General features: G+C 30.7%; 1 protein-coding gene across 1 annotated transcript; it reads right to left on the reverse strand.

Annotated features, from left to right (window-relative positions):
- Nucleotides 1-3,806: 3,806 nt before the first annotated feature.
- LOC129878229 (9-cis-epoxycarotenoid dioxygenase NCED6, chloroplastic) lies at nucleotides 3,807-5,591 on the reverse strand. The gene has a single exon (XM_055953446.1). The coding sequence runs from the start codon at nucleotides 5,582-5,584 to the stop codon at nucleotides 3,812-3,814; it is 1,773 nt and encodes a 590-aa protein (XP_055809421.1). The 5' UTR covers nucleotides 5,585-5,591; the 3' UTR covers nucleotides 3,807-3,811.
- Between the last annotated feature and the right edge of the window lie 9,594 nt (nucleotides 5,592-15,185).

Below are 15,185 nucleotides of genomic sequence, written 5' to 3' on the forward strand. Positions count from 1 at the left end.
AATTCGAGCGTAAACAAATATATTAACAAGTTTAAAGGATCGTTGATATATTCCGCTTAATAAGTTTATTTATCCTACTGGTACTATGTTATACACTCTTTCATTTCATGGATTATTGTTGAGCTGCACTTAAATTCCTAATGCAAGTCGGAAGTCCTTGGAAGACTTGGAAATATATTTCTTTAATTAAAGTGGTCGAGAATCCTGAGGTCTCAGGTTCAAAATTCAGCGGATACAAAAAATACGAGGCGATTCTTACCACCTGTTCTAGCCTTGATGGAGGTGACAAATATCCCGTAGAATTAATCGAGGTGTACAAAAGCTGATTCGAACACCACAATTACTAAAAAAAAAATTAAATAGTTTTTTTTTTAGCTCAAACTCACAAAACATATGTGACATGGCCTTCAAAAGACTAATTGTTCCAAGTGCTCATCCTTTTTTTTTATCAAGTGGCACACCATTAAATAGAACATAGTTTATCCATACTGAAAATTAGTGGTAAAAAATGATCATGGGTGTGAGTTAGTGCAGCCACTTTACTAAAGTAGACTGTTGAGGTATGTTTAGCTTTTGAGGATTACTCCTCTTGCCTCCCACCTATCTTGGAGCCCAATCATGATTAACATGAATATATTCATAAAGGTCCATATTATTTTTCGATCAACTTGAAAGTCAACCTTCTTAATTAATTAGCTTTACTTTAATCAAATGTTAGTTTAAAACTAGGTCCCACCAAAATTTAAATACAAGTTCTATAGAACGGTGGTTAGACCAACTATGTTGTATAGAGTAGAATGTTGGTTAGTTAAGAATTCTCATGTTCAGAACTTGAAAGTTGTGTAAAATGAGGATGCTAAGGTAGATGTGCGGGCACACTGGGAGAGATAAGATTAGAAATGAGGATATCTAGGACAAGATAGAAGTGGCCTACCTGGAGGATAGGATAAGGAAAACGAGACTTAGATGATTCGGAAATGTGAAGAGGAGATGCAGCAGTATAGAGGTGTGAGAAATTGGGTATGAATGGTTACAGGAGAGACATAGGAAGGCCAAAGATGTATTAAGGAGGAATTAGACAGGACATGACGCAACTCCAACTTATCGAAGACATAACCTTAATTAGAAGATTATAGAGGACACTTAGGAAGTTGAGAGTTGTCTCGCTAAGTCTTTTATACTAGCAGTCGTAGTATTACTGTGGGAGTTTCTTGTTTTTTCATTTCTGTTATTATTTATTGTTTTTAGCACTTCGATTATAATATTAGTTTTTGGAAGTGACTATTGCATTTCTTAGTATGCTTTGTCATGCTTTCTTTAGCATTTTATCTTGAATTCTTCACTCTCAGTATTTCTTTCTTCGAACTTTTTTTTTAATGTTTTTACTTGAATCGAAGGTTTATCCGAAACTACCTATCTACCTTAACACACTATCCTACCCAAATGTCCACTTATAAAATTACATTAAATATGTTATTGTATTAATCGTCTAATTACATCAAATAATAACAATAACAATAACAAAACAAGTTGAATCCAATTCCAAAATATTTGTGCTTTGGGATTCACTAGATGCAACTTCGTGGCAATTAAAGGATATCTTCTTTGATTGTAGTTTTTAAAAATACATTCTAAATATATCAAATTGTTAACTTTTGTATGATTTATAGTATTTATGTAGTTATTAAATATATAGATTTTACTTTTAATACATTAAAAATTCTCTGTCTAAATTTACATTTAACATTTATTAATTTGACTATCGTAAGAAGGGGAGCCTTGGAGTAATTGGTAAAGTTGCTGTCATGTGACCAGGAGGTCACGGATTCAAGCTTTGAAAATAGCCTTTAGCAAAAATGCAAGATAAGATTGCGTACAATAAACCCTTGTGCACCGGACTGCCCTTTTTAATTTGACTATCGTAATTCAAATTAAGTTAAACAAATTAAAATAGAGGGTAGTGCTTTTTTGACAATTAGAATTAGTAAATGCATCTATAAAAAGAAGAAGTTGACCTTTAAAATCAAAACATATGTAGTAATCATTAAAATTGAATAAAAATCTTGTATATTCCAACTAATTGATGGGCTGTCTTTTCTATAGTTGTCAAATCATAAACGGTAAGTCCAAACAAACTATCGACCAAAAGAGAGGTATATAAACAAATGGAGAAAATAAAAAGTGGACACTAGAAGTACTATGGTGGGCAAATTCACTATTGTCCAATGTAATAGGAGAAAATGAAGTATGTTTATCCATGATATCAATATTTATCATCTTGATAATTTTGAAAATTAGAAATTCGAATTATGATTTGTTTCAATTTAATTGAGCATATGACACATGATAAATTATTTTTATTAAATATTTTTAATTTAATTCTGAATTATTTTTGTGTGTTCTCAAATGTCTGTTATGCAGATAATTTAACCACTTAAAATATATCACATTATTTAATAATATGAATTAGTCTCAATAAGCCGTAATATCTTAGAAATGTTCCAATGAGGATGATGTGTATAAATTCAGAGGCGGATTCTGAATTTGAGGTTCTGGGTGCCGCACGACATACAGAAGGTTAAAAGTCGACTCAGATTTATTTCAAGGTCGAGCAATGTAGTTTCAATATTCACATTAGTTAACTACATAAGTTTTATGATCAAATCTTAACAACATCAATATCTTTGACTAGTTGGTTTTCTTGATTCATTAATTATAAGAGGTTTAGGGTTCAATCCCATTGTACTACAACTTTATTTTTAAACAATAAAAAGTTGACTACTTAGCAAATTCACTATTATTTAATGTATAATTGGAGAAAAATGAAATTTAACACTTTACCCAACATATTGTTGTGAAGGTCTATGAGGAAATGATATCCAAAACACTTGCAACTTTTTTGTTAATCCCTAACACTCAAAATGTCCACCAAAATGTCAAGGATTGGGTGGAGCTCATAGTATTTTGTCATCTCATTTTGGATACAAGGAAACACAAGATATTTTACTTTAAATATCTAACATGCTCAATTGGAATAAGATATTATTGAAAAAAAGAAAAAACAACAAACACATGCTCCATTACTAAATTCTTATTTTGGTTCAGTTGATATACGACTCGACATACTTAATTTATAATTAATTAAAATGTGTATCTTTAATTCTTTTTATGTGTGAAATATGTTATATTTGAATTATTTTTAGAAATATATTACACCTCAATCAGGATTAACAATACAAGTATAACATAGCACATGCCTAAATTAATAATGAAATGGTTAATAGTTCTGAAAAATTGTGAATACGCATAGGTAAGGATCAAAGGTGCACTTTTTAAGTAATTGAAAGTTAAATATACGTAATTAAATATCATCAGGACTAAAATTAAAATTTATCAATAATTGAAAAATCAAAAGTGCTATTAATCTTAAAATTATACATAGCTTTGAAAAGCTAAATATAGTCATGTTTCACTTTTACCATATTCTTACTAAAACATAATTCTTTTTTTCAACAAACTTGATCAATTAATTTACCAACTCCATGCATTTAAATATGGAACTCTGAAAGGGATAAGTTCAAATTAGAGATTTCAATTCGGACTTTAAGAATAACAAACTCAAGCACCCTATTAATTTAAAAATTAAGGGATTCAACCACTAGCACACAAAGAAATGGGTGTAAAATAGAAGATTGGTTATTTATATTTGTGAAGTAACAAATGTACAATAAAAGTAATATGACACACTCTTTTATTTATGTCACTTGCTTCATATTTGATTACATAATTATAATTAACTCTATGAATTGTATTAACAAGAAGATTGATTACATAAATCTTGTGAACTAACAAATGTACCATGAAAGCCATATGGCACTCTTTTAGGTAATTTTACTAAGGCCATTTGCTTCATATGTTTAGCATTAACTATAATTAATTCGGATTTTTCTTTCCTTTCATCTCTAACATAGCTCATAAGATACCCATCATCTTCTTCTCCTTCTCCTCCTCCTTCTTTCGTGCTCGGCACAAAATAAGGTTCTCCTCCAAATCTCTCATCTCCGTATAAAAATTTCGTGACATTTCCCGTGACCAAATCAACTTTCGCTAGACCACTACATTTTGGCCATGGTTCGGCTATGGCCATGAAGGCGTACCGAGTTTTCCGACCGAGTCTAGTCTTGTTAACTTGCCCCGCTTCTAGATCCATCCCTGATACTATAATCTGTCGGGTTGACTCACCAGTTCTCAAATTTAATCGAATTTGGGTCAGTTCACTTCTTAACGGCTCATCACTTCCTGAAAAAATAGAGTCGGGTGGACTCATGCATGAACCTATAATCATAATTATCTTGTCGCCTAATTCTTCATGATTCTCCTCCCACGCATTCCACAAATGCATGCAGAAGCAATTAGGAACATCAATCCATCGGATTCTTGATTCGTCGTGGTCGTCTTTCGACAACACTCCAAACCTAGAAACTTTATTTGGGTCGTGAATTACAGGCGACCCGCCCCGTATCATCTCTGATAACTTGAATACCACCTGATAATCCGGAATGATCACGTGACTTTCCGTGATGGCAAAGTCATGAATCATAGATGGATTTTGGAGGGAAATAGAAATTTCACGTGACTTATTACCGCACGTGTCAAATTTAAAGAATTTAAGAAAAGGCTTTTTTAATACATTATAACTCAAAGTATAAAATTCCCCTGTGATGGGGTCCACCTTAGGATGTGCTATCAATGGATCATTAATTTGTCCGTCAAAATTGTAACGTCCGTTAGACTCTAGATCGCCATCCTCCTTAATAATAACGTTGTACGGAAGATCATCTTCTGACATAGCTAAAAGCCGACCGTTAAAATAAATCAAACCAGCGTTTGCTACGCCGGTTCCTTTAGAAGCATCTACTAACCCAAAACTGGCTCGCGCGAAAAATAGCGCGAGCCGAGCCAACCCCAAATGGCCGTGTAATTCGCCAATTGGCTTGGGAAAAACCGGCCGGCCTATTGAAGCTTCTTGAACCAACCGGCTGGTTCGGGTGAACCGGCAAGAGTAACTAGCTTTATTATTTTCTGAATCCAATTTAACGGCATGAATCATACCGTCACCGTCAAACAAATGATGTCCGTTAATCGGTTTTAATAACGGGTTCGCGCCGTTTCTAACGTAGACCCCAGTTAAATTAGACGGAATCTGACCAACAACTTCAAGACCGTGCTGAACCGGGGATTCATGAACCGGTGCAAAATTCCCTTCTAGCTGAATTTCCGGGTCAACTGTCCGGTTCAGCTTATGTTTTTCTTCCAACTTTGTTACAACTGATTTTTCTAGCATGTCCAAAGCATTGGAAGCAATTTTCTGAAATGGGTTCAGTTTGGGTGGGTCAATTTTTAGTGGAAATATTTTCGGTTCGGCTAAATTTGGCGATGACATAGATGGTACTGGTGGTGATGGTGATGGTGATGACGGTACCAGAATCCGTCGTCTTGGAAGATTTATAATGTTTTTTCTATAAGGCTTGATGAGAATTTTGCAAGAAAATGAAGGAGAATTGAGGGGTTGAATGGTTTGCATGGTGAAGAAAAAGAAAGAGAGTGATTTTTGATAATATTGAAAAACAAAAGGGTAGTTATTATATATATAGAGGTTGAAAAAAGAGTGGGGGGCAATAAGGAGAAAAACTAAGAAAAGTAGGGACCAATAGAGGAAGTCCAGCTTAGGTTAAGAAAAAGATGACACGTGTAATCATCATAGAAAATGAAATAATGAATTTGAAGAAATTAACAAAAATAAGAATTAACGGAATCAGGTTCTTTAACTTCACGAGACAGGACAATGCTTGAATTCATAGAAAATGTTTCTCGGATTAGTATAAGTTTCATAAACATTGCCATGTTCTGTAATTAACTGTATATGTACAATTTTTTAGCAATGTCATAATAAAAAATGCTCAAATATGCTATCGAATTTTGAGAAAAGACTTATTTATATCATTCGCTAAAAGTTTGGTTCATTTATGTCATTGTCATTTAAGAAAAGATTCATCTATGCCATTATCTTTTAACTCCGATTTTGCAAAACTACCATCTTGGGTAGAACTTCTTCAAGTTTGGCTCAACAATATCCACCTAGGGTAGAATTTTTTCGCAACTCTAAATCACTTGAAATTTTGAACATAGACATGATGAACTTTAACATAGTATTTTTTGAGTCTATGTTCAAAATTTCAAGTGATTTGGAGTTGTGAAAAAAATTCTACCATTAAAGGAGGTTAAAGTTTTGAAACTTAAAAGAAATTTTAAGTATGTGTTGTTGGGTTAGGTTGAATTCGAGCACAAAAAATATTAGATTTTGATATCTAGCTCGTATGGATGCTGCAATTGAAATTTGAGGTGATTCTGTGAAAAAAATTGAAGAAATTCAAAAATTTGATTTTTAGTATTCTTCATGTGTTCTTGGTGTTCTTGAAGAAGAAAGAGCAAAAAGAGTACATTTGATCCAAAACTCCAATTGAAAAGTGTTAAACGACAATGGCATAGATGAGCCAAATTTTAACGGATGGCATAAATAAATTTTTTCTCAAAGTTCGATGGCATATTTGAGCCTTTTTCCATGTCATAATGATATAAATTTTTAAAGTACATGATCAACTTATTTCTTTCCATTGATCTATGATAGAGATTTTATAATGATCTGTTAGATCATTTTGAGAATCAGTCCTCTTTTTTTCATAAGAGATTCTTTCTGTAAATTTGAATTGAAAATTTTGAATTATTCGATAACTAAAATTATTTAGTTGAAGATAATTTGAAATTTGTATTTATTGTACACGTGACAACCAGATTTTGGGGATTATATGAGATTGTATAAGTCTTCCTCTTTCGTTTATCTTTGTCTATATAATTACTTCCGCATTTCTTTCTGTATCTATTGGATTTAGGTTGACTTATCCTAATGGGACAGGACAAGTATGATTACATCCAATTTTGGATGGTAACAAATTTATTATTAAATGGTATTGTTTCTCAAAACGAAAAAGTTAAGGGGGCATATTGAAATTTAAACCATGAATTCACGTGAACCCTATTGGTGAGAGACATAAATACTTACTTTTAGGTTTGACATTTTTACAAATAAAATATTTTTGTAAATTTATCCGCTTCAAGAAAAACTTCAGGCATTGGATTATGATATTTTGAAGAATAAACAAAATAAAACTGAAAAATATTGTAGTAGGCAAGGAAAAGAAATCTAAATTTGTTGAGTATAATCAAGAAAAAGGTCAATTTTAGATTATTATTTTTTAAAAAAATTGAAATTGCTTTTTGAAAAAGGTTTGACTTTAGACAATTGTTATTAAAATTTTGACTTTGGTAAGGTCAACTTTCAGACATTTTTTTTGTGAAGTAGGCATTTATTTGGTTAAATTTTAAGTTTTTTTTCCATGAAGTTTAGATAAATATTTTTTTTGTCCGGATTTAGAAAATTGTTTTATAAATTTTAATAATCAAACATACGGTTCAACATTCAAATTTATCTCAACTAAGTTTAAATTCGAAAATAAATTATAAAGGATAAATCACATTATGTAATTAATTCTCAAAATAATAATAAATCTAACAATATATATATATATATATATATATATATATATATATATATATAAAATTCGTGGTTCTTTTATGAATTCAGTAATTTTAACTGATGGCATAAATGAGCATTTTCTCAAAGTTCAATGACATATTTGAGACTTTTCCCAAAAATTTATTATATAAATAACTATAAACTTATTTAGTATTGTATATTGACTTTAAATAGTTATATAAATAATAAATTTTATATTCTAAATCCGCCTTTATTATACTGATTAAAATTTATAAAAATAAAAATTGTTTTTCTGAGAAATTCTTTCTTTCTCGTCCACTCAAGGGGTACGGATACACTTTTGCGGATCACAGGTGATAGTTACAAAAATGGCGAAAAAATTAATAATACTCGACGACATTTAGGATTAGTTCCTGATAGATAGAGGTGTTCATGGTTCGTTTGGATCGATTATTGGTTAAAACCAAAATCAAACCAATTTGATCAGTTTTCAAATTGCTAAAATCAAATCAAATCAAACAAAAAAATATAACCATCAGCTTGGTTATTGTTGGTTTGGTTTGGTTTGGTTCAATTTTTTGATTTTTTGGTTTAAAAATAATAAATTTGTTGAAGGCATTTGCATCTCGATAGACACAAACACCTAGTACATGAATAATCCACAAGAAAGCTACTCGATTTATTACACGAAAAAAGTGATTTAGTTAAGCAATACTAAAATTATTATAAACCAAACATCAAATCTTTATAGCAAAAAAAAATCTCAAGCTCAACAATTGAGGAACTAACCGGAGGAGGGATATAAGAAAATTATATACCAAAATTTAAGTGTTGGACTTAGAAATTGATAAAGTTAAAGACTTAGATTAATTAAAAATTTAATAAAATATTTATAATTTATTTATGAATAATACATAAATATTTATATGAAAAATTTATATATATAATTTCTCGGTTCGATTTGATTGCGGTTCATTTTTAATAAAATCAAAATCAAATTAAATAGTAATGATTTACATAATTTAAAACTAAACCTAATTAAATCAAATTAAATATCGATTTGTTTAATCAGGTTAATTAAAATTACGATTCAATTTAATTTTTTAATTATAAATATCCTAACTGATAAAAATAACGATCATTTTTAAGAAAAAAAAAAGACAGAGATGAAAAGAGCCTATGAATCAAGACGTTAATAGAAGTTTCCTTTTTCTAATAATAGGGGGAGCAAAAAAGGGCCCTTAAGAGTAAGAATCCAAAAAAAAAAAAAAATGTGGGAATTCCTAGTATAGTAGAATCTTGCGGATAGATACAAAGTAGAGAAAATTGACAAGATTCTTTGCCTAATTTTTGGTCAAATCACAAGTGATATGGATAGGCATTTGGCACGAGAAAAGCATAAGGTTTCGACATGGGCTTTGCATGTCATTTTGTGATAAATATTTGAAATACCTTCCATTCAAATTAAGGAAATTTACATAAATATACTATATATCAAGAAGATATTTATCATTTATAATAATGATATTTTTTAATAAACACTTATAATATATTTATAATATAATTTTAATACATATTATTCAAATAATTTATAAAGTATATATAATATAAGTTTTATTATGGATAATATATTTATCAAATTTTAATACACTTATAATACATTATGTTAAGTTCTTACCAAACATATATAATATATTTTAAAACACTTATAATATATTTATATTGCATGCATAATTCACTTTTAATACATAACAGATTTTTCATAGTATTGTTATGTATTGTTATAGATGGTAATAAATAAAAAATATCGCTAAAATCAGTAATTATTTATGAAAAAGTATTCACCCAAATAATTTTTCCTTCAAAAATTTATTACTTCTATTATGTAAGAGGGAATGAAAGGAGTTTAAGGTCAGTCGGTCATTTGATCGATTTGCCTTTTTCATCCAATTTAATATTGTTTTTTTTATTTAATCTATTAATCTTAATTTATTTGTTCTAACAATTTAAAATATTTTTAACTTTCAAAGTTTCACTTTGGAACAAACTGAATAACATATATTATTTGTAAAATCTTTTACAAATCATAATAATTAACAATTTTTAATTTTTTCTATTTATATTTTAGTACTTTCTCTATTTTAATTTAATAGACTTACTTTTAATTTTAACATGTCATGTATTTAAAAATTACAAAAAAAGGTTGTACTACAAATTACAATATTTGACAATCAAAAACATATTAAAATTTTAGTCAATTCTCAAAATTTCACATATTCACATAAATTGCAACAAAGGGAGGAATATTTATTATTTGAGAATTACGTTGAAAGTACTATAAATGTCACAATCCAAATCGGGTCATGAGTGACACCCACACTAACCTTCCGGTGAAAGAATCAATACTATACTGCCAACTAACATCCTAACACATAAATATGCATTTAAAGATGTGGAAACACAATTTTTATAATAGTTTAAACTGAGTTCCGCATATATCAAAAATTCAATGTGAAATTTGAATCAGATATGTCTTTCTTTTTTCAAATTCAAAATATTCATAATTGAGGTTACACCATAAACTCAGAAAAATTAACCAACAAAACAAACAATGCGGAAGGTAACCCCGAGAACCTGAGAGTCATTGTACCAAAACTACTAGATAACAAGTTTAAGAGTAAGGAGATGCAACCCCAAAAATAATAATATAAAATAAAGTGCGGGAATAGTCTAATTCTGAAGGAAAAGGGCCAAGATTGAAAAGAATCCACGGTAGCCTGAAAGAGCTGGCTCACCCTTGAATTCTACAAAGTCAACGATCTCCTAACTGAGGTCTATCAATAGCCGCCTGAAGATGCTCTCTACTCAACAAACAAAGAGTAAATGCAGTATCGGTACATATAACAATAGTGCATTGGTAACCCAGTAAGTGCAATTTACACAAGGAATCACAACATAGTAAAGACAAGCACATACAGAAACATATTATCAATTATCATTTTATGAGTAATATACAGTTTCGCAGTATCAATCTCAATTACAACAGCCTAAGGGTGGAAATTTCAGCGCATTTAAGTAAAATGAATTCATTTAGCCGATATTTATTTAAATGACTCACTCATATTTTTTCATATAATGACCTGAACCGTCGTAAATTAAGAGCGCAAAACAAAATCGTAGGGGAATTTGTCCTCTGGGCTCCACGATCCCGCTAAAGCGGGATAGTCGCCACAACGGCGCTCCTCCAACAGGATTTCTGCAAAGAACTTAAGCCGGAATTTTCTTATTTCCCCACTTCTCCCAAAATGTAAGTAAAATGCGAGGTTTACTTTTAAAACCCTCAAAAGGCTGCTCCTGACGTTGGAAGAGAAGGGAAAGGAATTGCAGCACTGAAAGAATTCCAATAGACAGAGTTAGGCCAATTTTTTTTTAAAAACAATTGGGGGTGGGGGTAAGGGGTTCAGGTGGGGTTGGGCGTCACACCGCCGGAGGGTACCCTAGATGTGGCCGGTACTCAGAAATTATTACTGGCTCCAAGCGAACCACTTAACCTAATCACACATTCGTTCGTTCATTCAATCAGCGGAAGACTTAAAATAAAAAGACAGTTAGGTGGGCAATTCCAATTAACAATCTAACTCAAGGTAGAAAGGTCATAAGACAAAAAATCAAACTCCAATCTATGTCATGAGAATAGTCTGACAAGAACAATTTAAGGAATAAAAATACTCAATCAACCTATCTCTATCTAGTCTATGAAGCCTCTATCACTACTATCTAATTGGTGTCAATGACAGGTTCATGGCCACCTCTAATTAGAATGAAAAGACTAAAATCAACGCAAGAATAACATAATTGGTATCCTCTGAATGTAGGGGGACTCACCAATAAGCTGAGTGTGAACAGATCCTCAATGGTGCACTTATTGATGATCTCTTAAACCTGTCTCTGCATCATTAAATAATGCAGGTCCAAATAAACGTCAGTATGTGGAATGTACGAGTATGTAATATAAAAGAATAAAACATGCATCAAGGTAGAATAACACCGGTTCAGGTATCTCAAATCAGAAAGACGAGGAATTCAATCATGATGCCATAAGTCTAAAGCAAGAGCAAGGTTTAGACAGAAACCAATCATAAACAATTCAATCCAATCTAACCTAATTCGATCCGATTCAATCAAAGTACGATCAAGACCTATATGGAAGTTTCTCTTGACAATGATTACTTATGAGCCAGTGACCGTACAACAAGCTCATTGATGTTGCCACAGCGTCCAATACTTTACCAGTGTAAAGGACTAATCATCAAATCAAGGATCCAATCAAGCAATCAAGTCTTATCTTTTCAGGACATTAAAATAAAGGGAAATATCTGACTTTAACGGTTCAATCCTCTCCTACGCTGGCTACGCAGTTATTGGGTTCGAGTTATTACTTACTCTTACCCAATTCAGTACTCGATACTCCTCCTAAGACTCAATGCTCATAAGACAATCAATCCCAATCAACCAATGAACAAGTCTCATATGGACTTTTATCAGTTCATCGGTTCTATCCAATCGGTCCTTTCGGACAATCAATCTTCCAATCATTCCCAAATCATTCAATTATGAATAGTTCAGACAATAATTTATGACAACATTTAGTTGAGACCATTCAATTGAGTTCAATAAGGAAGATGCAAAGACTATCAAGTTGCATCAAGACTATCATCATGCTCACATTCCGATCGCAATCATACATTCACAAGTTCAAGGCTCTACACTTAATCCTTAATCATATTTACCCAATATTAGTCAAAATATCATGAGAATTTATAAATTAAATAGTCAAAAATCATTTATTCAAGAAACAAGTTCATATAAAACATCAATTACGCAATATGTAAAAATATGTTAAGTTTAAGGAAAATTTTCAAGAAACACAATCATAGGGATTCAATTCATTCACAAATCAATCTATCACAATCATGGGGCACATAGAAGAACAAGGTTCATGCTTTAGTTTAGCCTTACATACCTAGGATGAGTACAAGACAATCAATCAGGCAAGAAATTGCTTCAATCTCTTAAACCCTAACCTTTTCTCAAAATATATTATTTTTTTTAATTTTGGGGTAGGGTGGGGTAGGAGGTCCGGTAAGGGGTAGGTTGGTGAGAGGGTTGAAAAAATTATTTATTTCTTGAAATTATTTTAATTTTTTTTTAAAAAAAGTTTGTGGTGAGCAGTGGGTAGGGGGTCCAAATGGGGGGTGGGCGGGAGGGGGGTTGGGGTGGGCAATTCTTTTTAATTCTTTTTTTAAAAATAGGGGCTGAGCGAAAAATTTGGTTGGTAGGTGAGGGGTGGGAGGTGGGGGTTACGGAGGTAGAAGAAAAATTAAATTTCATTTTTGTATGAAAAAATAATAATTTAGGGTGGATTGGGGGTTGTAGAGGTTAGAGCATCAACAATTTTGTTTTGATTTAATATTTTTTGGCTCTAGAAAATTAAAGTAGGTTAGAACCATTTTATCAAAATCATATTTGACCGAATTCATATTTTATATGGGTGACTTGTAATCCAATCCATTTTGGCTTAATCCATATTCAATCCATCCAAATTCAATCTAATCCAACAATTTGCCACCCCTACAACAGCCAACACTAGTTTTCTCATGGAACTCATATCCAAACTGTTAGTGTGTGAGCGCGACACCTAATTCAATAATTCGTGTGCGTTAACGTGACACTCGATCCAATATGTATCAACGTGGTACCCGATGCAATATGTATCGGCATGACACCCAATCCAACAATCACAATTACAATCCGCAATGAATAATTCATTCACTTGCACAATTAAGTAATAGATTTATTACATGCAGTTGATCACAGATAGTCATTTCATGAATATGTTGAGAAAAAGGTAATATTAAATTAAAAATGATATAATTTAAAAAATATATTATATATGACGAGTAAAATTATATCGAAACGATAATGATGAATTCGACGACCTCGATTTTGTACTTAATTGCCGGGGAGTTTTTGTTGCTTTCTTGCCAAGTTATTTATACAAATAAATACCACGTTGTTGTCAGTGTCTCACTTTTTATTTGTCAAAATAAAGGATAAATTTATCCTTTTTATTATATTTTTAATTTATCAGTATTGAGTTAATATCTTTAAAAAATATAGTAAGTAAATATATTTATAACTTTATTAATTATTCACCATATTAATTATTTTTTTAATAAATATGCCAAATTAAAATTTGACAAGTGAAAAAAAGTGGAAGGAGTATAATTTTTGAAGCTTTTTTTAATTTTATTTTTTGTCTCCTTTATAGTAATCAGATTTAATTAATTGGGACAAAATATATCCAAGTCCCAATATTTGAGTTTATCCACTATCCAACTTGCCATTGTTCACAAAATGACAAATTAATGTTCCCCTTTTCAGGTTGTGTGGCATTTCTTTGGATTTAGAGTTTATTTTGATCGTGAATTTAGATAATAAAATTTTAATTTATTAAAAATAAAAAAGTATAAATTTTATTTTAAAAATTTGTAAAAAAAATTAATAAAAATTACACTAATTGTAATTCCAAATACCTATATACAAAAAAATTATAATTAAGAGTCTGTTTTGATTGCTGATTTTTTTTAAAAAAAAAAATAGCGTAAGTTAGGATGGAGGAAGTGATTAATCAGCCATGAGCCCTTGAAACATGTAGAATGTCATTATTATTTTTGAAAATTTCAGTGTTGCAATGCATGAGAATATATTTTTCATTTTATGATATTTAAATTATGTTAATTGAGATCAACATGTTAAAAGCTTATTAAAATAAACTTAATTTTTTAAAAAGTCAAAAGTTTTATATAAATTAAGACAAAGAAATTAATAGTATATGATTTTCGTCTTATTTATTTGCATTTAATAGAGCTTTTAATCTTAATTATTTAAATTCTAGTTATTAAGTCTATTTATTTGTAAGATTTGAATTCTAATTATTTAAATCTTAATCATTAGTTTATTTGTGGTTCTTATTTACAATCACTGAATGTGTGAATGATTAATGTTTATAACAATGTCTTAATATCATTAAGATATCTATTTAAAAATTCATACAAAGATAACAACTAATTGCTACTTCATCTACTTTCACCCATCACCCATTTTAGTCATAACTATCAACACCGTTAATCACCACCACCTACGATCCACAACCACCAAAATCAATCGTCATCACCACTAATCATCATTAGCAATCATCACCATAAATTATTATTATATTCACTAATGACTACTTATAATTATCACCATTAGTCAATATTATATATCACCAACCACCATCATCAGTTGTCACTGCATACTATTAGTTATTAATATCATTCCACTACTAATTATCAACAGACATCATCAACAACCGTGGTTAATCACTACTCCTAACCACTATATACTATAAGATACTACCCATAACCACCACCACCAAACAACGCTATCCAAATAACCATACACAATCATCATCATTAGTCATCACCACCACCATCAGTCAACGCTATCCAAATAACCACACACAATC

This window comes from Solanum dulcamara, chromosome 2, assembly GCF_947179165.1.
Source record: "Solanum dulcamara chromosome 2, daSolDulc1.2, whole genome shotgun sequence".
Lineage (NCBI taxonomy): Eukaryota > Viridiplantae > Streptophyta > Magnoliopsida > Solanales > Solanaceae > Solanum > Solanum dulcamara.